At 34.7% G+C, this 22,076-nt stretch overlaps 1 protein-coding gene across 1 annotated transcript in view; it reads left to right on the top strand.

Moving 5' to 3' along the window:
- FBXO8 (F-box protein 8) overlaps window positions 1–22,076 on the top strand; it is a 46,642-nt gene that overhangs the window by 18,327 nt on the left and 6,239 nt on the right. The window contains 2 exon segments of the mRNA XM_032592876.1: window positions 769–1,105; window positions 4,160–4,286. Coding sequence (XP_032448767.1) covers window positions 777–1,105; window positions 4,160–4,286 — 456 coding nt within the window. The 5' untranslated portion in view covers window positions 769–776.

Below are 22,076 nucleotides of genomic sequence, written 5' to 3' on the forward strand. Positions count from 1 at the left end.
CAGATAAATGTAGAGCCGCTCTGGTTTGGAGGTCAAGTGAAGGTAGAGGAGGCCCGGGGCACATCTTCTTCTTCTCCTACCTTTTTCCAGGTGCCTCTGAGGAACCCATGGGTCTGTCTGGAGAAGAACTGGAAAATCAGTTTAAATTCTGATTTTTATTTAAAGAAACAACAAAACCAAATAGTCATTACTAAGCTATTTATCACGGAGTTCTAGGTGTCTAATTTATAAGGTTTCTGAATTAGACTTCAGGGCCTATGTTACATTTTATTACAGTCTACAACTTAAGTGTAGACTGGCAAGAATTAAAGGAAAAGCCTGTTTCACAGCTGTTATGCATCTGGGAGTTTGGTTAAAAGGGGCTAGCTTAGCTTAGCCCGAGTTGTGATAAAAAGCAGGGTCTAGAGGCCTTTTAACTAAAGTCCTGTGCTCTGATCAGAGCTGCATTTAATACTGGCCCATAAGTCCACATAATTATAATTTGTAAGAGTCTTTAGGACATCAGTAACTTTTAAATCTCACCATGTGAAAAATGATTATGTCACCTGTGGACTTTAAAAGCAGCTAGCAAACTGGGATAAAGGTGATTTGATATCAAATCAAATATTTCTGCAACTTTCTCTGTCGAAGTTTTGTACTTAGGAGGTTCCAGTTCTTCTTTGTAATCTACTACTCCTTTTAACATGCTTTAATGAGGAAGGTTAATTCTGGTAAATTAGTGCTTCGGGTCAGAGTTAACCTTCTTAATACATTCTGGCTTTCTCCCAGGCTTGCAGATGGGTCAGGGGCTGTGGAGAGTGGCCAGAAACCAGCAGCTACAGCACGAAGGTTACAGTGAGCAAGGCTACCTCAGCAGAGAGCAGAGCAGGAGGATGGCTGCCAGCAGCATTTCTAACACCAGTCATCGGAAACAGGTCCAAGGAGGCATCGATATATATCACCTCTTGAAGGCACGGAAATCTAAAGAACAGGAAGGATTCATTAATTTGGAAATGTTGCCCCCCGAGCTAAGCTTTACCATCTTGTCCTACCTGAATGCGACTGACCTCTGCTTAGCTTCATGTGTTTGGCAGGACCTTGCAAATGATGAACTTCTCTGGCAAGGGTGAGTTCAACCTAACACATTTGATTCAGGCATCTCTAAACACAACGGTGCTTGCATGTTCTCTTTGTAATGGATGTATATGCATTATGAAGTATTTCTTTTAAACCTGGTTTGTAGTTTGGCCCTTTATTAAAATCTGGAAAGACATGGAGTTATCATCACAGTCAGGTTTGGTAGTGGGAAAAGGACAGTTTAAAAGAAAATTTTACAGTTAGAAGTAACCAGTCAGGAGGTGGCAGTTATCGTAAATCAGAAATGACCAGTTTAATCTAAAAATACAAGCTGTTGGGGTGCCCGACTGGCTCAGTCAGTAGCGCATGCCCCGCGTCGGGCTCTGTGCTGACAGCTCGGAGCCTGGAGCCTGCTTCAGAATCTGTGTCTCCCTCTCTCTGCCCCTCCCCTGCTCATGCTCTGTCTCTCTCACTCTCAAAAAGAAACACAAAAAAATTTCTTTTAAAGAAAAAAACCCCATGGGTAAATAGAAATTTTGAAAATCTCGGGGTTGTAAGTGGATGTAGAGATTACCTTAAAAATTAAAAAATCTAAAACTTACAAATTAAGTGAGAATTTATAATCCAAAATTTAGAGTGTTTACGTCCCTGGTATAGTTTGTGCTTCCCGTATGAAGATTGTGTGTTTTCTTATTTACGTATTTCCTCTATCATAGGTGCTCGTTAACATCAACTTTAAATGTTTCATCTACTTTTTATTTTTTCTAACCAATATTTCATCAATGAAGTAGTCAGATAGTAGAAGGCAAGGAGATAATCTCCTTGCTGAAGTGAGGGTAGATGATAGAAATTATAGCAGTGATTATATCAGTTTAAATTTAACCTATAAATTTAAGAATGTTTGGAGTAGAATCTGTTTTATGGAACTGACATTACTCCTTACATAGCATCATATACTTGGGTGTGAAAGACCCAAACCTAAAAGAATCATTGGCTATTGAGCTTTCTAGCATTCTTTATTAAGGTTCATTTAAGTCTCATTCTTTTCTCTTTTTCTTTTTTTAAGTCTCATTTTTTAATGGGACTTTAATTATGTAAAACATATCTGAAAGCAAAGGTCTTTTTGTGACTATAAATAATTTCTAAATGAAAACGAAAATCTAATGAGAGAATTAATAAATTATCCAAATAGTCAAACTTTAATAAAAAGGCATTACCAACAATGGCATTTCTAATTGAGGCTTTCTCATGCTACAAAATTACAGTATTATATAATTTCTCAGCCTCTACATAGATAAAAATCATCAGCATCATCTTATTCTCTCATCGTCGTGTTATAGCTTGGGTACTAAGGACATAAGAGGAAATTCTATTAATTCGTAGTGTTTAAATTACAGTTATTAATTCCCTAACTGGCAAAAGAACAAATAAAAATACTTTAAAACTGGCTCATTATTTATTTAAAATTTCTTTTCTGCATTTTAGTATTCCTAGCAAGCTTAATTTGTAATTCTGTATATGAACTTTGAAAAAAAAAAAGCTTATTTCTAAGCTGATCTGAATTCAATCAGAATGTATTCTTCATCTGGGATTTAAATCTGGTGTTCTTTTCTGGAAGAAGTGCTTCCTTTATTCTTACCACATTGTTATGCCTGTTTTTATGACACTTGGATTTTTGTTTCTTAGTGATAAATTGCTTCAATTTTAAATTAAAGGCTACCTTAATTTTATTTTAACTTTGGATGTGTGGAATACTTAATATTGAAAGGTTCTGTTACATAGCTCAGTAATAAAGGTCAAAAGCTAGAGGATTAAAGAAGCTGCAAAAATATTGATAATCTTCTGAAGTTCCTAAATTCACTATTTTAGAATCAGTGACTACGTTTGGTTGCTAAAAATAATGCAAGGATATAAATGACCTATTAAGAAGTTATTCTCATATTAAATTGCATATTTTACCCACTATCCTCACAATTTTGATGTTACAGGTTGAAACAGTAACTTTTGCTTTTTAACTTGTACATTATATGTGTGTGACAAGAAGTTTGAGCCAAAAATCAATTGAATGTCAGAAAATGAAAGTATTTTAATGTCTGTTACTAAAAGTAGGTGTTTTTGAGCACACAAAATCCGATAATTTGGGGATAGTCATTAAAAGTGCACTAAAATAGAATTTCAGTATTCTGTGTGTCTCTAGAGTAATGCACTTAGATTTCATGATCTATGGCATATATCCAGAATGTCTGGGCATTGTAATTATATAAAACTTTAGCTTTAAAATAACCAGTAGCTACTCTTTGCACAGAGTTGGACACAACTATCCCAGTCTTCAAAAATAGTGTGTTTTGAGATGAACTATTTGCATTTTAGGTTTCATAGAATTTTTAAACAATCATGTGTTATTGTGATAGTAAAGAAATAGTATTTTGAAGCAGGATTTTAAGCAGCTAAGCTTAATGACACACACAACTATGTCTGTTCTGAAGCTATAGCATTATAATTTCTGTTTAGTTTGCCTGCTATCACTATATGTATTGTTAAAAAAAAAAAAAAAAGGTTCTCTCCCTACCTAGCAATCTTTACCCCCACACAATTTTATGTAACGGAGACATAGCAACTTAATCCTGTTTAGTTGTTTTGATTAAGATTGCTAACTCTGGAGTAAAACTCCTTGGATTCAAATCAACTTTTTAATCTCTTACTGTGTCTGTGTTTCTTTATCTTTAAAACCAACATCATAGCATTGTTGTAAAGATTAAGCAAGTTAATACTATTTCAATGTTTTAAATAGTGCCTGGCATCTACTAAGTACTCTGTAAATGTTATAAATAAATATCTGTCATTGCTATTATTAGCAATAGGTTATATTTAACTTCAGATGAAACTCATGAATATTAATCTTTATAACTCAGAATCTTTATCAGAATCGCCACATTGAAGGCATTTGTCAATCATACTCTATAGGCAAACAAACAAGTTACAGAAGTTAACATTTTCAACATTAGAGCTATAAATTACAATTTTATTGTATGTTACTTTTATAGCGTGTATATACATATTTAACTTGTATAGTAATGTTTTCTCATCTGATTTCATCTTATAGGTTGTGTAAATCCACATGGGGTCACTGTTCCATATATAATAAGAACCCACCTCTAGGATTTTCTTTCAGAAAATTGTATATGCAGTTGGATGAAGGCAGCCTCACCTTTAATGCCAACCCAGAGGAGGTAAGTGGAGAACTTGAATATTTATAATAGATGAACTTGATTACCACCTTGTCTCAGCTTTGCTGCAATATAATATAATAAACTTGCAAGTAAAGTAACAGGTCGTTGAATGTTCGAAACTATTTAATTACCTCTTATTGTAATATATTAGGATGATCAAAATGTGAAAACAGTGCTTTCACTGATTTTTCCCCTACTTTCATTTTACTATCATTCTAGAAAATTCCAAATTCTCAGAAATTTTTTTTTTCTCAGAAATGTTTAAATGTCTATTAGACTTATTCTTAGAAATATAATGGAGGGGCTCCTAGGCCGCTCAGTTGGTTAAGCATCCGACTCTTGATTTCGGCTCAGGTCATCATCTCAACAGTTGTGAGATCGAGCTCCGCGTTGGGCTCTGTACTGACAGTGCAAAGCCTGCTTGGGATTCTCTCTCTCTCCATCTCTCTCGGCCTCTCCCCATGTTGGCACTCTCCCTCTTTCTCTCAAAATAAATAAACATTAAAAAAAAAAAAAAGAAATATAATGGAAATTATACAGCACTCAGAACTACTGCTTCTAGGTGACTTATTTTCTGTGGAATAAAATAACTGGCAGTGATATTAATTTAAATTTTCAAAAACCAACTTTTTTCATCTCTTGTAGGGGTATTAAGAACTATTTAAATCATGTAGCCAAATACTTTTTATACACTTAAAAAAATTTTTTTTTAAGTTTATTTATTTTGAGAGAAGCAGAGACAGCACAAGTAGAGGAGGGCCAGAGAGATTGGAAATGAGAGAGAATCCCAAGCAGGTGTCATGCTGCCAGTGCAGAGCCTGACACAGGGCTCGAACCCATGACACCATGATAACATGACCTGACCTGAATCTGAGACAGACGCTTAACCAACTGAGCTGCCCAGGTGCCCCGCAGCAAAATATTTTTAAAAATATCTTAACTTTTGGTATGTTAGAATTAGAAAAATGTTTCTCCCCCATGCACAATATTTTAATATTGGACAAAAATACTGATTTTACAAATGTGCTTATCATAATACAAATGACATGTTTTTAAAGTTTCTTTTGAGAGAGAGAAAGAGAGCAGGGGAGGGGCTGAGAGAGGAGGGGATAGAGAATACCAAGCAGGCTCCGCGCTGTAAGCGCAGAGCCCGACATAGAACTCAATCTCATGAACCAAACCGTGAGATCATGACCTGAGTCAAAATCAAGAATGGGATGCTCAACTGACCAAGCCACCCAGGTGCCCCAATGCAAATGACATTTTTAATATTAAATTGATTTTCACTTATTACAAACGATTTCTTAAATTTTTCTTGTACACAAGTAAAAAAATAACACCATGCATACATTATCAGTTATGTCTTAGCACCACAAATATAACAAAACATATGTATTATAAAGCCTGATATAAATATTGAAATTAAGAAATTTGTTCTCACTACTGTTTGTTTCGACTTTCAGTGAATAGAGGACTCTTAATTTAGAAGGCAAATGAATGGATAAACTAAACTATCATAAATTTAGGTTTTGTAACTTGGCCCTTAATTGCAATTTTGTTCTGATGCATTTTATCATAAAATACATGTTTTTACTTTATTTTTGGTCGAATCCAAGTTCTCTTCCATCTAAATATATAGCAATAGTAAGCCTGTCACTTTTTGATCGTGCTCTATGGCATAGCTACTGTGTACGAGAGATTCTTCTATACTGACATGTTTGAAGAATGTCATAGTTTCAGAGACTTCATTATTCTTGTTTGTTCAAATTAGACATTACTTGTAGCTAACTAAAATCGTTCTTATGACGAACTTTATAATAAGATACACATTTTGCATTAATCCCTTAAGTTTAATCTAATGATGATTGCTGGAGAACTGAGGCAGAATAGTACATAAGGATGACGAAAGGCAGCTAACACCAGCGCCAACCTTTTATGTCCAATTTATCAAGGCATTCTGGTTCCTGTCATGAATTATGCTGATAATGAGTAAAACTGTCATCTCCAATTCATATCACTTGCAAATGTTACATTCTAAGGGAAATATAACTTGGTAAGTACTGAGTTTTAGATTTACAAAGTCAGAAAAGTTGGATGTAACTGCTTATGTTGATTATGGTAAGTAGTCATGCCTTGCTAAAGGAGTATCAATTTTTAAAACAAATTATAAACCATCATTTTTATGCAAAGATTAAACCATAGATAGGCCCTCATATAGTAGAATATGATATCGATAGTTTTAAATATCTAAATTGGAAAAGCTAGATGTCAAAATATGTTTCCATCTTTGCAGCTACATATATCAGACTACAGAGTTCTTGTTACACCTCCTCTACTGTGTTTGGAGGGGTGGGCAGAGGAAATAGGGTAAAATTAAAAGACCTCTTTTTATCTCACAAAACTTAAAAAAAATTTTTTTAAGTCGAATGTTTACTAAGAGAGGGGATTGAAGTTATTAGGTAAAATAAGATTTTAGATCTTCAGATTTTACTTATCCATCCTACCTTCCATTATTATTGAGAGTTGGCTGTATTTTCTTTTTCTTCATTCCCTTGCCTGGTATCCTGGAGCATTCCAGAAGTATTGAATTCACTATTCTGAAAGGGGCACATAGTGCCAGGAGGCATAGAGCTGAACCTTTCAGAGTGACTCATGGTTCCAGAATTCTGACTCTATGCTTTTATGAACATCAGTAACAGCATGTGTTGCCTGATAGCAAAATAGAATCCCATCTTTATCAGAATGCACCCAGGTTGTAAATAGACAAAGAAGGACATTGAAATATACTTGTAGATACAGAGAAATGAGGGAAAGTATTTTAATGACTATAATCTTTACTTTATTTCATTGACTAATATACACAATATCAACTTGGTTGTTTATCTGAGTCAAGCCTTCAGAATTGGAATCATGTAATTCAAAGAGTTATCCTAATAGATATTTTTATATAGAATTATCTGTATGAGTCATACTTTTAGCCAGGTCTTAGAATGACTCTTGCCAAGTTTTTTGAGTGCTAGAAATCAGAAAGTACTTTCTGGATGTTTTTTTCTGCCCTCATTGGAGCACTGTCATGAAATGTGTTATTTTGGGTTCATTTAAGCCTGAGAAGTAAATTAGTTTTGATGATATGTTTAAATATGTGTTGTTTATTGTTAGTACCTGAGATATGATGTGTGTAATTATTCAGTGTTATAAAAACTCTACTTTTCCATAATTTCTAGTTCTGTACTTATCATTTTGATAGCAAGCATCATTAAAATATTATAAAAATAAGAATACTTACAGCCACAGGGAACAAGATTCTCCAAAGGACATCGTTCATGTCACGGATATGGGTAACCAAACTCCACAGCAACTGCTGGCAGTGGCTCATGGGGTGGGGGAGAACATCTGCACAGTTTGTGGTACGATTATCTAGCACGCTGCTGTTATCTGCATGACGTTGTGATCTCAGCTGTATGTAAAGTCTTGATCTTGTGCATGAGCTTGTGTACTTTGTGGCAGGTGACCACATTCTAGTAAAGGAATGTGCTGAAAACCATCCATTATGTTAGGCTGTTTTCCCCCTGCATGTACAAGTTACGTGTGTTGATTTTATTCTGCTAGCAGTATTATAATAAAGTAATTTTTTCTTATCCCCCAATTAGCTATATTCCTTGAGTTCCATTTAGTATGAAACATTTTCTTAGCAAACATGATTTAATTTCAAGATATTATAGTTTTTATTTTTGCTTGTGTAAGCATGTTTTTAAAAAGTCTTTTATATTCTCATTGGGGTCAGGGAAAAGTAGTCTTTTTTGTAACTATACAAGCACATTTTCTTTGTGTTCATAAAGGATGGCCCACAAGCATACAATTTTATGCATAGTTATTAGTGATGTGGGATAGATAGAGTCTATTATGAGAAGAAATATTTTAAATTTGACCTGTGTACACATTTTAGAGGGAAGTGCATAAGCAGTTTATTTTAAAGATAATGATTCTTTTTGTTGTTTGTCCAGCTAAAATATAAACAGGAAATTGTAGTTCTCCATTATAAAAAGGAACTCAGAAGTTTGTACTCAGATGTTAAATCTTAGTTTTTGCTCTAATATACAGCAACAAAATGCTCATTACCATTACTTCATAGCATAGCAACAATGATGAAAACTATTTTTATTCCTAAGGATAGAAAACCCTATCAGAAATTGGTGTCATCAGAATGTACAGATAAGCATTTCCCAAATGTATTCTTTGGAATAATTGTTCCACAGGATAATAGATAATCAAAAGAGTTCCCCAATCTAATAAATGACATGTTATGATTAGCTGGCTTATTTAAAGAATAACTTTTCAGAGCCTTTATTATATTTATATACAGTTTGAATATGAAAGAGGAAGTTATTGTATACGGTATTATTCAAATTTATCTGACATAGTGGCTTTTGGAGTTTTTTGTTGTTGTTTGGTTTTTTGGTAAAATAACATTTGAGGGGACTCGTTCTGTACATGCTAATATAGATTATCGGTAATCTTACTATGTGTAAATAAATATGTGTTCCTAACCGGATAGACACCTAGCTTGAATAATTGAAATGCCCTCTTGTTCACTGACAGTTAATCTGATACCTATTTTACTTGTAATCCTCTCTCTTTTTGAAAGTCTATGAATCTATATCTGTTCTCTTTTGTATGATAGTATTATAAAAAAAAAAAAAAAAACACCTTAAAACTGAGAGTTGTGTCTTGAAAGATTGAGAGATTTATCTATGTTCTGGATTTTGGTTGTCATCTAATATGTTAAAGAAAATGTTACTTTGGAAAATAAGGGCAGGACAACAAACCTGATAGGCATATTGAATTCAAATATTCATATATGATATGAGCAGTTATCCCAGAGTTATTTCCATGATACACTGATCATATCATGGACTCTCAAGGTGTGTTTACTTTTGCCTTCTTTTGATAAAAAGTTGTCCACCATCACTCAAAACATAACATGCTCATATGAAAGTATCCTCACCACAAAGAGCACAAAGAAATTCTCTTCAAATTCCTTACGCTTATTAGGAAGAAAACTATCCTTTCAGGTGCCTTCAGTGTACTTTTGTTGATTCCTAATGGACATACTGAATCATGGGAACATTCCTAGACCAGTTAGGAACAGAATAGAAGGGATTGCATGATTGGCTTAGAGTTAATCATGACTGAGCAACCGTGGCTGAAATTCTAAAGACAAGGAAAAGACTGAGATTGCTTTGGGCTAGGTCTCCAAGCATCCGCAACATTAGTTTTACTAGTGAGCCACTTGTAAAATTTGTTATTCTGCCTCTCTTATTTCTGGGCTCTACTGGTTTAGAAGTCTTACCCAAAGGAAGAATATTGATAAGAGGTACAACAATTCAAATTGGTTGCTGACACGACCTTCTTGCCACTTTAGGTCCTCCTGCCACTGAGCAAAGAAGATACCCTTCCCCCCAAAAAATGAGGATCAGTAATTATTCTGTGGTTGAAGTAATTAAGCCTAATTATCAGTGGGAAATAGTTTCCCCCACAAAGTGGGGAAAACAGAAGGATATAAGTGGAACTCAGGAGATGTCTTCAAATTCCTTCTACTACTGCTATATCCTATTGTAAAAGTAATTTTAAAAAAATCACACTAACCCTATGTGGGGAAGGTTGAAATCACATCACTTAGGCTACTCACTAGGTAAATAATTTGAACCAGCTGAAAGGATTGATCCATTTTCAGCCTCCGAAGTTGAATACAGATGATTCCAAAACCATCATGTTAATTTTATTTCCCTTGCCTCTCATGGCATCCATGCAATTCAGTTCTGGCCTGTAAATTGGAGGAAATATGTGCAGAGAAAATTTTAAGTTTCAAAAAGAGACAAAAAAAAAAAAGTACTGTGGAGTATCTATGTGTATGTGTACATACCTGTCCATGTGTATACTTCTGGCACTAATATGTGAGCATATAATGACGGGAACGGAAGCAGCCATCTTGCAGCCATGAGGGCTATTAATAACAGTGCTAGTAGCACATTAGGAAGAAAGAATTGGGTCCATGAGGCTAACAACTGTGGAGCCAAAATACTTTACAATTTGTTTGTTACACAAGGCAACAAATCCTTTACGGTTTTGAATTGGGGCTCCTGTTGCTTGCAGTCCAAAGGATTCCACTGCATCGTCATCACTGCCATCATCACCCAGACTCATTAAGAGTTTTATATGTAATCCTGAACAAATTATTTTTATAAAAATAAACAATACTAATTTTCATTAGCAAATTAATTTTATCCCCATTTTGCTGATGAGAATTTAGTCAGAGCAAAGGAGCTAGTTGACACTGAGAGGCATCCCTCACTGAATATAGCTTAGAAAGCTTTCTCCTCTATTGGAATGATTTACCCAAAACAGCTAAAATACTCAAGCTGATTGGCAAAACCCCTTCCCCTTGATTAGCATTAGAGTCAAAGTGAAAAACTGTGCCTCGCAGACACTAAATATTATCCTCTGGCTAGATAATTATGACTAGTCAGGTTGTACTGAACTGGAAGCCATTTACTTTTTTGCGGGCAACGTGGCATGTGTATGGGTACGTATCAATATATCTCTTTTTTTTTTTCAACGTTTATTTATTTTGGGGACAGAGAGAGACAGAGCATGAACGGGGAGGGGCAGAGAGAGAGGCAGACACAGAATCGGAAACAGGCTCCAGGCTCCGAGCCATCAGCCCAGAGCCTGACGCGGGGCTCGAACTCCCGGACCGCGAGATCGTGACCTGGCTGAAGTCGGACGCTTAACCGACTGCGCCACCCAGGCGCCCCAATATATCTCTTTTTAATCTGATCAATCATGTGTTATATTTAAGAAGGTAACGTTATCCTATGTCATTCAGGTCAATACCCTGCCCTGACCATAACATATCTTGGCTACCCTCCCATTCCTTTGTCTTCAGGAGTCCTTGGAGTACGTGCTATAGAATCACTCCATAGAACTACATGGATTCAGGGTAAACCTTTTAGAAGCTTCATAGGGAAATAAATTTCCCAGCCCCTTTTGTCTTAATGTAATTGAAAGAGAGATTAAGACCTAGAGTATCCTATAGTTTAGTCATCAGGCAAACCACCTGATGCATTTTGCTTTTGTTTTCTATAGTTATCACAGGGGATATTGTTGTCTCATTTAGTGTGAATTATCTAAGGGCAAAGGAAACAAAAATTAGTGGAAAATGTATTGATCTAGGACCTTTAAACCAGAAGAAAGAATAAAGTTAGAATATTTTAGTACCAAAGCACCCATACTACAAACTCTTAAATTTTAAAATGTGCAAAGCTAAAATGAGCAAAAATTTTTCTTTGTTTGAATTTTACTTTTGTTGCCAATTTAAATAAATATACCTGGCAAGTTTACAATATTGTGTTAATATTTTAAGAACATTTCAAAGATAAATCTGTTTACCTGTTACTTCCTTACCATGTCCTGACAACCTTAATAACCTCCATGTTCTTTGTTATTTGATGTGTCCACAGTTTCAATAAAATTTGGCAACACTTTCTAGATCTAAGTTCTCAATCTTAATGTCCAAAGTAGTTGTCTCTCCTACACATCTTATCTGAATTTAGCAATTGCTAATACCAGTGTCACTCTACAGTATGAATTCTTTATCTGAAACCTAAAAAACAATATATCCTCAGTTCTTGGATGTCTTCAGTTGTAGAGCATCCTTTGAAATATTGGAGTATAAAAGAAACACTACATTAAATGCAAAAGTTTGAACTAAAACTATAGTATACATTTATTCCTAATGTTATATAACATTTTCTTTCATGTCATAAAATTTTTGAAGATGCTTTTATTATAAAAGTGATAAGATCATTGTAACCACTTGTGGCCATTTGTTAGCAGGTAAATATAGAATCATAGTGACTGTTGCTTTTTATTATTTGTACTGGTGACTCTGACTTTTGAGAGTTTACAATGTGAGGCATTTCAAAGTATACTGGAGTTTTGATCCAACTCATAGGTTTTTGTGGTGGTTATCTTCTTTTCTTTTTTTTAACTTCAGTTTAATTATGTAATCCTTAAAAGTTTATAGCTTCTCTTGAAAGCCAGCTAGAGGCCTTGTACAGATTCATTCATTTTAAAAATATTTATTAAGTATCTCTCCAGTTACTAATTATATATGACTTTGACCTTGGCAAATTATTTAATGTTTGCACTCCTGTTTCCCCGTACGTAAAATGGGGACAATAATATTACATATATCATGGTGTTACTGTGAATATTAAATGAAATACTAAATGTTAAATACTTAGTGCCTCTAAGTGCTTCCCAGAATGTAGGTTTCATTTATACTAGAGGTACAACCATAACAAATTACACTGTCAGGAGGCAAGTACTGCTGTAAACTGTGAGGTTCTTCCTCTCTTGGAACTTTTGGATTCTAGTAGATAGATATTTGACACCTGAGTAATGGCCCTTCATAATGTATGTATTGGTCACACCAACGTCTCCTAGCTTTAAATGGTAATACCATTTGCCTTTAATATCATTTCCTAGTATGTGATGAACAATCTTTTGCATATACAGTAACTTTTGTGCCAGTGGTGATACTTAGTGTAATGGTTTTTTTAGGACATTTTAAACAATAATTAGGTGTCCAAAATTATGTTTAAATTAAAACATGTGTTCGGGCTCTGGGCTGATGGCTCGGAGCCTGGAGCCTGTTTCCGATTCTGTGTCTCCCTCTCTCTCTGCCCCTCCCCCATTCATGCTCTGTCTCTCTCTGTCCCAAAAATAAATAAACGTTGAAAAAAAAAATTTTAAAAAAAAAAAAAAAAAAAAAAAAAAAAAAAATAAATTAAAACATGTGTCGTGGCTGAATATCGTGATGAATAGATACTTTACTTACATGAGTAAGTACACACATGTGCTGGCAATAAAACTACCATTTAAATTCCAGCTTGCTTCTCTGCTTGTCTACTCTTAAGATACGAGGTTTTTCTTAATGTGTATTTCAAAATTGTTTCAGAGCCGTCAAAATATATTTATAAATGTACATATGAGAATCTAGGTAATATGAGAAAAGTGCTTCTTATTTACCAAAGTGGAGTTTGTCATTTAAATATATACATATACACACATATATTACTGTGAATGCAATATTTACATGTAGTTTTTATAAAGTGGGGATTTAAATTAGCCAACATTAGTATTCAAATGGATCACTTTCTCATTAGTTTGAGTTGTTATTAATTGCACCTTAATCTAATAGAGTTTTATTTCCAGATTTTGATTAGAATGCTTTCTTTTTCTGATTTACAAACAGTTTAGTGAAAGAAGGGGCTTTTCCCAAAAGCTGAAGCTTACGTCAGCTACCAGCAACTTGTCAATAATATTAGCTCTTAGTACTTATTTATCATTTAAGAATTACCTTCATGTTCTTCATCTTATTTACTTATCCCTGTCATGAGAGTGATACTTTTGGAGACTACTAGGACTCAGTGTGATTCTTTTTCTGTTTGAGTGTATTAGAATTAATTAGTAGGAACTTTTAATTGTTATTTAAAACCTAGATAATGACATTTATGTTATTTTGTCTGATGTCATTGCTTTCTCTCCTATGAAAAAGAAGCACAACGATCTGTCTTACTTTTCTCCTCCATTTTCCCTGGACTCCATTAGAAGTATTTTCCGTTTTTGTTTTGATTTTCTTTGAACTGCCCCTCCTTTATGTAAGATTTCCTTTTGACATCTTTTGGCTGCAAATAATTTAGGGTATATATATATGACTATTCTTAGCAGTTCATCAACATTGTGCACTTCGATGTATGGAAAAGTCCTCCATAAATTTTTTTCAGGAAGCTGAAATCCAATCCAATTTCATTCCATATTCCATACTTAAAAAAATGAATAGTATGATTCTTCATTATTCTCTAGAATCTTTTATTCTGAGCAATTTCAGTAAGGAATTGGCTGCAATATATCAGCATTTTCTCTTCACGTCTATCACTTCCTCCACATAAGCATGGACAATGTGTGCTCTGTTTTTCCTAGGGAAGAGATAAGACAAATTTGCAGTTCAGATTTCAAACTGACATCAAAATTATCTTCACATTTCTTTCCCAGTTGTCATTACCTCCTATCCTCTTATTTATAGCTAAGTCACACAGAGGCTTTCTGTGAATAGCCTACTTACAGGCACCTCAGTAAGAGGTAAACTTCATTTACTACTCTTATAATCTTTTCATATAGGACAACTTTAACAACTTGAGCCTAGTTTTTACTTTAGTCTTTGAATCTAGTAACTAGATTAGGAATAATGATTATAATATGTATAAATAGCCTAAATTATAATGAATAAATGAAATACATTACATTTCTAAAGTACATGTGGTAGGTCAGTGTTACAACAGAGGAGAGTGGTGTGGATACTTCCAGAAGAAAACACTGCAAAAGTTAGTGGGTAAAATGAAATGAAATGACACAATAAAAACATTGATACCTAGTCTTAAAATGTGCTCATTAGGTAATCTTCTGCATTTATTTTGCTGCAGCTAAAAAGCACCGTGTTGATTTATTACTTGAACAGTGTATATCGCCAAATGAATCTCACCTGTTCAAGTTCTATGTGGGTTTTTCCCCCTTAACTATAAAGTGAATACATATTCTCTGATTAAATATGGAGAGTGAGAACTGCTGATGAAACAAAAATTAGTAGGTTTTATATTTTGCTTCAGTTATCCTAAAAGTACTGTAAAAAAAGAAGAAATAATATCAGAGCAGTCGTCTGAACCATTGTTGCTGTTTTCTAGCAAGACAGTGGGGTACTCCATGTAACCTATGGAGGGCTGCCCCTCTGAACTAATTATTTTTACTATCCAGAAAATAACCATCCATAATTGTTTTTGTATCTCAATTTTTACATTACTTTTAATGCAAAAGGATGACATTTCAGTTGCTCGTTTCACTGAGGTTAAAATGCATGTATGAATATTATTATGTCAATTCTTACTGAAAGAAAAAGTAGAAATCTAGATTGAACTCTTCTGTTTTATAAAAATTTATTGTTAAAATTTAAGGATCAGTATTTTAAAAGTCCTCTAATAAAGTCCTCTAAAAAAATTAAATGCAGTGTCCGTTTTGCTTTCCATTATATAATTATATTAGCATTATACAATACTGTAAGGACAGATTTATTGCCTGAAAAGTAGTAGCCATGGCAAATTTGAGCAAAGGTAAATTTGAGCAAAATTAGCTAGAACCCATCTTTGTCTAAATTTCTTTATTAGGCTGTTCTGAAGGATACAAGGGTACCCCTTACTTTGTCACAATTTTGCTATATACATGATTGTTTTTATTGATACAGGCTGCTACACAATGTTTCTGCCAAGCGTCTATGCAAATAGCCAGTACTGTCGGTACCAGTAGTCAATGTTTGGTTTTTTAAATTAAGACTATAATTTTTTAAGTCAGTTTTAGGTGTGTAACAAGAGTTGATTCTTTTGCATTTGGCTTCGCATACCTAGTGTTTTAGAATTCACTCTGTTCCTAAATGTATGATTTCTGGCCCTGAACATAAGTATGGTAGGTTTGGCTTTTGAAGTACACCATGGATAATGACTTTAATCGATAAGTAAGGCTTTATTAAAAGGGGAGAGAAAACGTGGGTATCGATGTAATAGAAGAAATGAAACAAAGTAGAGGTATCTTAAAATGAATTCTGTGAAAAGAGCCATTCTTACAATCATAACATAGATAAATTGTATAGGTGACTAAGCCCCAACACATCGTTTTCTTCATTTTGAATTCCTTCTTAATATTGGTGTAAGCTGTCTATTCATGATTTCTTGAATTGTTTGTTTGCCTCCTAAACAAATTACATCAAAACAGCTCACTACTCTAATTTGTGTAAATCTTGGGGCTGTCATTTGTATAACCATTTTTAGTGACATATTCTGTGCTGTCTACTTGACAAAATTTCTTAATTGTTCTCTCTTGGATTACTGTAAACATGCGTTCTATTAAAGAAAACGTAACATGAATTGACATTCATGTCACCTGGGTTCTCGCTGCCACCTGGTGCTCTTTTTGTTTATTCCCTGTTGTGCCTGAACCGTTGTGATAGACATCTTCAGCACTTCACTGGGAGATCCAATTCAGCTCTCTTTTCCAACTCTTTCTAGATGGTTCGTCCACCCGAAGAAGAAAACCAATATGCACTCTGCTTTTTGCCTTTATCACTTTCTTAACATAACCTGTCTCCTAACCGTTACTACTGCCCTGTCCTCCAGGCTCAGAAAGCATTATCAACTCCCTGTGTCTGCTTTTGGTCCAAGATTTTTCTTTCCTTCTTCTGATCAGCTTCATTATTTCCCATTATTCTATCTTCTGTCTCACTTTTTTGTTCCTTTGCTTTTTCCATCTTTATGGTCTTTGCCTCCCGTTGGTTTCGAATTTCGGTTACCGTATTTTTTACTTCGGCCTGGTTTTAAGCTCTTTTATCACTGTGGTAAGGGACTCCCTGATGTCTTCTGTGCTTTTCTCAAGGCCAGCTACCAATCTTATGACTGTTACTTTAAATCCTGGATGAGGCATGTTACTTGGATCTGTTTCGATTGGATCCCTGGCTGTGACCATTTCTTGTTCTTTCTTTTGGGATAAATTCCTCCATCTTGGCATTTTGTCCAGGTCTCTTTCTTCTTCTGCGTGTTAGGAAAGCTGTTATGTTTCCTGCTGCTGAGAGTAATGGTTTTATGAAGAAGACACCGTACAATGTCCAGGGCCTGGCGCTTCAGGAAGTGTCTCTGGAGCATGTTGTGTGTACTCCGCAGCTGTGTTACGTCCGCTCTATCCCTCAGGCCGGTCCTCCTCTGCAGGGATTCTTCTTTCCTCCAGTGGGGAGTGTTTAGACCTCGGCCAGCATGGCGAGTTGTAACTTTTTTCAGTCCTTTCCCCTGCTCCCCTTTTCTCTACCTTGCTACTCCCATTATCTCCTCCTGCTCCTTACGTCAATCTTTTACTCACTGTGCTGGTTCTCTTTCTTTCTTTCTTCCTCGACGTGCATGGGTCAAGATTTTCTTGAAAAACCGTGTTTCCCTTATTGACCTTTAACGTTGCCGTTTATTTTTCCCATCTTTATACTAATAATTTTTCAAGTGAGTGGACTATCAGTTTCTTTACCTTGAGCTCATTCCTTAGCTTTCTTCTTAGACTTGAGCCCCCATTACTCTGAGGAAGGAGACCTTGAAAGGTACTACTTTCTCTTTCTTTTCTCCCTGTCACCAAATCCATTACCCTCTTTCCACGTGTTCATCTCTTTGAGCTCCCTAAAAGAAAAAGGAAACCAGCCTTGTTTTATGCCAGACACTTTCAAATCTTCATAATAGCCACTTAAATAAGATTTTTACTGATTAGGAAACCGAGGTTCCAAAAGTTTGCGTAAATTATGTTCACAAGGTCATGAAATGGCAGGGCCATGATTTGGTCTCTCTTGGAACAACTAGGCTCTTTCTCTTTCTGTACTATGGAATTGCACCGTATGCCCCTTTCTTTACATTTCAAAGACTTTTACCCCCGGGACATTATTGTATCCCTGCGTTATTCATTACCTACTCCTTTACCGATTCTTCTTATTCAGGATCCTTAATCTGTACCTTCAACCCTCACTTTTTTCATTATCTTATTACATTGCCAACGGCTTCCTCTGCCTCTCTAGTTGTACCTGTCATCACCTGAAATTCAACATTTCAAAGTCCACCCTCATTACTCTTGCCTTTAATTCAGCACCGTCTATAAACTGTGGAGTTTTTTGTTTTGTTTTTTTTACCCCTGTCCAGGCATTTCCCTTTTCATCTAAGCCAGAAGCATCAGTTACCTTTATCTTTCAGTTTTCATTATTCATTGGCGCATGGTTCCATGTGCTCTCACTTCTCATTTTTATATACATTTGTAGCACATGGGTTTTGTATATATATGTGTATGTGTATGTATATATATGTGTATATATATTCATATGTGTGTGTGTATATACACACACATATATATGTGCATATATATGTGTGTATATATGTGTGTATATATATGTATATATATACATATGATTTTAGAATAGAATATTTCCTTTGCATTTCTGTTGCTTTTTCCACATGTTTAAGCCTGGACAATTGTAGTAGCCTACTGTCTAATTTCCATTTTATTACTTACTTATATTACTGTCAAATTTATATTGCAGGCCATTGCTTCATAATGTTAAAAAGTCTTCAGAGGCTTCCAGTTACATATAGGGTAGAAAATACACTTTATACCCTAAAACTCAGCCCTATTTCTCCTATAGTCTGATTCCAGACTTGCTCTGAAGTCCAAGATAGTTCGCCTGTTTTTTTGAAAATAGTCTGATTTTTTTTTTTTTTTTTATCTTCTAATGCTTTGGCTCATATGATAGAACATCGACTAAAATATTCCTCTCCAGTGTTCTTCTCATTCTGGGCTATGTAAACCCCTACCATTCCTTCAGAGTAGATATTCCAGGAAACATGATTCAAATACCCTTTCCTACAGTGATTTTTTTTTTAATTGAACTACTGAAATGCTTATTTTTCATACCAGTTCATTTAGGTCTTAGTTGACTGTCTTGTGTCATTGATTTGTCACACATGCCTAGTGTGGTTATTTGTGTACCTGTCTCATCTCCCCAGATAAACTTTAAATTTGCTTAATGCAAAACTTTCGTACTTTTCAGTGTCTGTCACTGAATACCTTGCATATTTACCATTTGCTTAATACATTGTAAATGAAGATGTAGATGTAAATGAAGATGTAATTTTAATAGGTTTGTTTTGATTCAGTGTTTCAGAAATGCTTTTAAAGAAGATGCATAGCTATCTATATGAATATATACACATACACACAGACATACATATGTCAGTTTTACAAACTAGTCTTTGGGTGTTCATCTTTATATTTAAATTTAAAGTTAAATAGATACTTTAAAAGAAATCACATTACGAAGGAATTTAGGATTTGTAATATGAATATTATTTATGTTTATGATTTTCTGGAGAAATATGAATCCTAATGTCTATATGAAATCTATTTTCATAATAAGAATTTTATTTATCCCACTGTAACTTTCCTTTAAAAAATTTTTTAATGTTTATTTATTATTGAGAGACAGACAGAGACAGACCATGATCATGGGAGGGGCAGAGAGAAGGGGAGACACAGAATCTGAAGCAGGCTCCAGGCTCTGAGCTGTTAGCACAGAACCTGACGCAGGGCTTGAACCCACAAACTCCGAGATCATGACCTGAGCTGAAGTCAGACACTTAACCGACTGAGCCACCCAGGCATCCCACTGTAACTTTCCTTTAATACCATTCATTAAATAAAATCCATTTTGGTCAATAGTTTTCTTCCAGATGACAGAAACTTCCCTTTATGCTATGGAGCCAATTCATGAAAGGACTGACTCCGTCATGATTTATCTTTGAGTTATACAGCAACAAAAATTAAATTAACCAAATGACAAACTATTAGCCTTGAACAGCTATAGCTCAGAAGCACGCTCTTCCTTACATGGCACAAGCCTGCCTCCTTATTACTGACATTTAGTAACCGTACTCCTACATCATCTAAAATAGGATTTCTAACCTGAAGTTCTTAGATGGGCTTCAGGCATAAATACATATATATATGTATGTATATATGTATGTATATATGTATGTATGTATATATGTATGTATGTACATACATACATATATGGGCTTCTGAGTGGCTCAGTGCGTTAGGCATTTGACTTTGGCTCAGGTCATGATCTCACAGTTTGTGAGTTCAAGCCCCACATAGGGCTCTGTGCTGACAGCTCAGAAACTGCTTCTGATCCTCTGTCTTCCTCTCTCTCTGTCCCTGTCCCTTTTTCTCTTTCACGCAAACACACTTTCTCTCTTTTAAAACAAAATGTTTTAAAATGTGTGTGTGCATTTTTCTGGGAAGACGTTCTATAACTTTCATCAGCTTAAGATCTTCACTGAAGTTACAGGGTCTATCTTTTTTCCTTATGATAAAGCCTTTCAGGTGTCTTAATCTTAAACTTCTTTCCTAAGTATCTTTTTTAGGCCTAATATCCCTAGATGCCTCAACTCTTCATTATCTAACAGGACTTCTAGACCCTTCAACAATCTTATCAGGTCTTGATTTCCTTTATCCGGATAAGTTCTAGTTTATCAATATGGCCCATAAAATGTGACATCCAGAATCAGACACTTTTATAGTGAATTATGTAGACAGTAGTGAGCTACAGACTTCTTTTTTTTTTTTCTGGAAACTATGTTAATATAAACTAACATTAATGTTCATGATTTGCTTTGTGAGACACCACACACATAGCTCACCCTGCTGAGAGCGCTAGTCCTGAAAAGTAACTAACATGCTATGTGGTCTGAAGGGAACTCTCTGTACCATTCTTCTAAAACTATATTGAAAATAAAAAAAAAATAGTTATACCACTTATTAAACAAATGTACAGTTATTCAACAGGTCTCATACTATGTTTTCTTTTGTAGTTCCATGCTTACATAATAAGATAGGAATTCGAATGGTTGCCAGCTTGCTTATTGAAGAAAATTATAATCTGTCTCATGCCTTTTCCCATTTCACATCCCTTGACCCTTCAGTCTGATAGCCCTTCTAAAGTAATCTTCCTTTCCAGAGGAATCCCAGGCTTGAAAACTGATGCTTCCTTTCCTCATAAAACCAACAGAGTTGGCTTATTTCAGGTTGTGTCCCTAGTTTTCAGGCTTCAGTTTAAAACTGACTGAGTTCATGCCTACTCCTCTGTATATGGTTGATTTTGGAGACTTCAACATTCTTAAAACACGTGTTCCTTAAAAAAGGAAATTGTCAACAGCATATTTTTAGGATCTCACATGAGGTAAATACCAATGTTCATTTATAACTAAGAAGCATTAACTGATGTTAAAATGCACATATCATATAATTAGAGAATTATGTACTATTTAATGGATCATGCAGTGTTTTTTAATATTTTGTATAATTTTAAAAAGAACTAGTTTTACATGTCCTAAATATTGGCTTACAAGTAGGTATAAATAAAGAACCCATTACATAATATTTAGTTGGCATTCCTCTTTGAATCACTTAGATTAAAATTAAGCACTGGTAATACTTCTGAAAAATTGTTATTCTTTTAAGTGGAGGAATTTTGGAAAGAAATCAAACCTGGAAACTTTTGCTAAATAGATCATTTAAAACATACAGTCAACTCTCGATTATTCAAAGTAATGGAGGAAAGGATGGAACAAGCATTAATATTTCTTTAGTTCCTGCCCCTCAAATAACTGCCGAGAGCTTCATTCCAAATTCTTGGGCTTTCCATCTTGACCATGTTACATTTCCTAGCCGTGTATCTAGGATGCAGTCTGAAATGTGGCTTACGGTTGAGTTGACACGAACATCTCATGTTATATTCTGCTTTTATATACATTTCTTTAAATCAGTGCTTTAGCACTGCCTTTTACTATTAAAATTCACATGAGAAACTGATAACATTGCCATTAGGATATTATCCTGATGGCTCATAAACTTAGATTTATATTAAAAAATCTTTTGTTTGAATTACAACTTACAGATAATTATAACCTTTCAAAAGCATTACCTCATGGTATCAAATTGCTTTTTAATTTTTTTAATATAAAAATTTTATGAGACTTTTTATTTTGAAGAGTCTTTTATAAAAATTCCTTCAACTTTTTGAATTCTTAATGGGTGCAATATTTCTGA

Source organism: Lynx canadensis, chromosome B1, assembly GCF_007474595.2.
Source record: "Lynx canadensis isolate LIC74 chromosome B1, mLynCan4.pri.v2, whole genome shotgun sequence".
In the NCBI taxonomy this organism is placed as follows: domain Eukaryota; kingdom Metazoa; phylum Chordata; class Mammalia; order Carnivora; family Felidae; genus Lynx; species Lynx canadensis.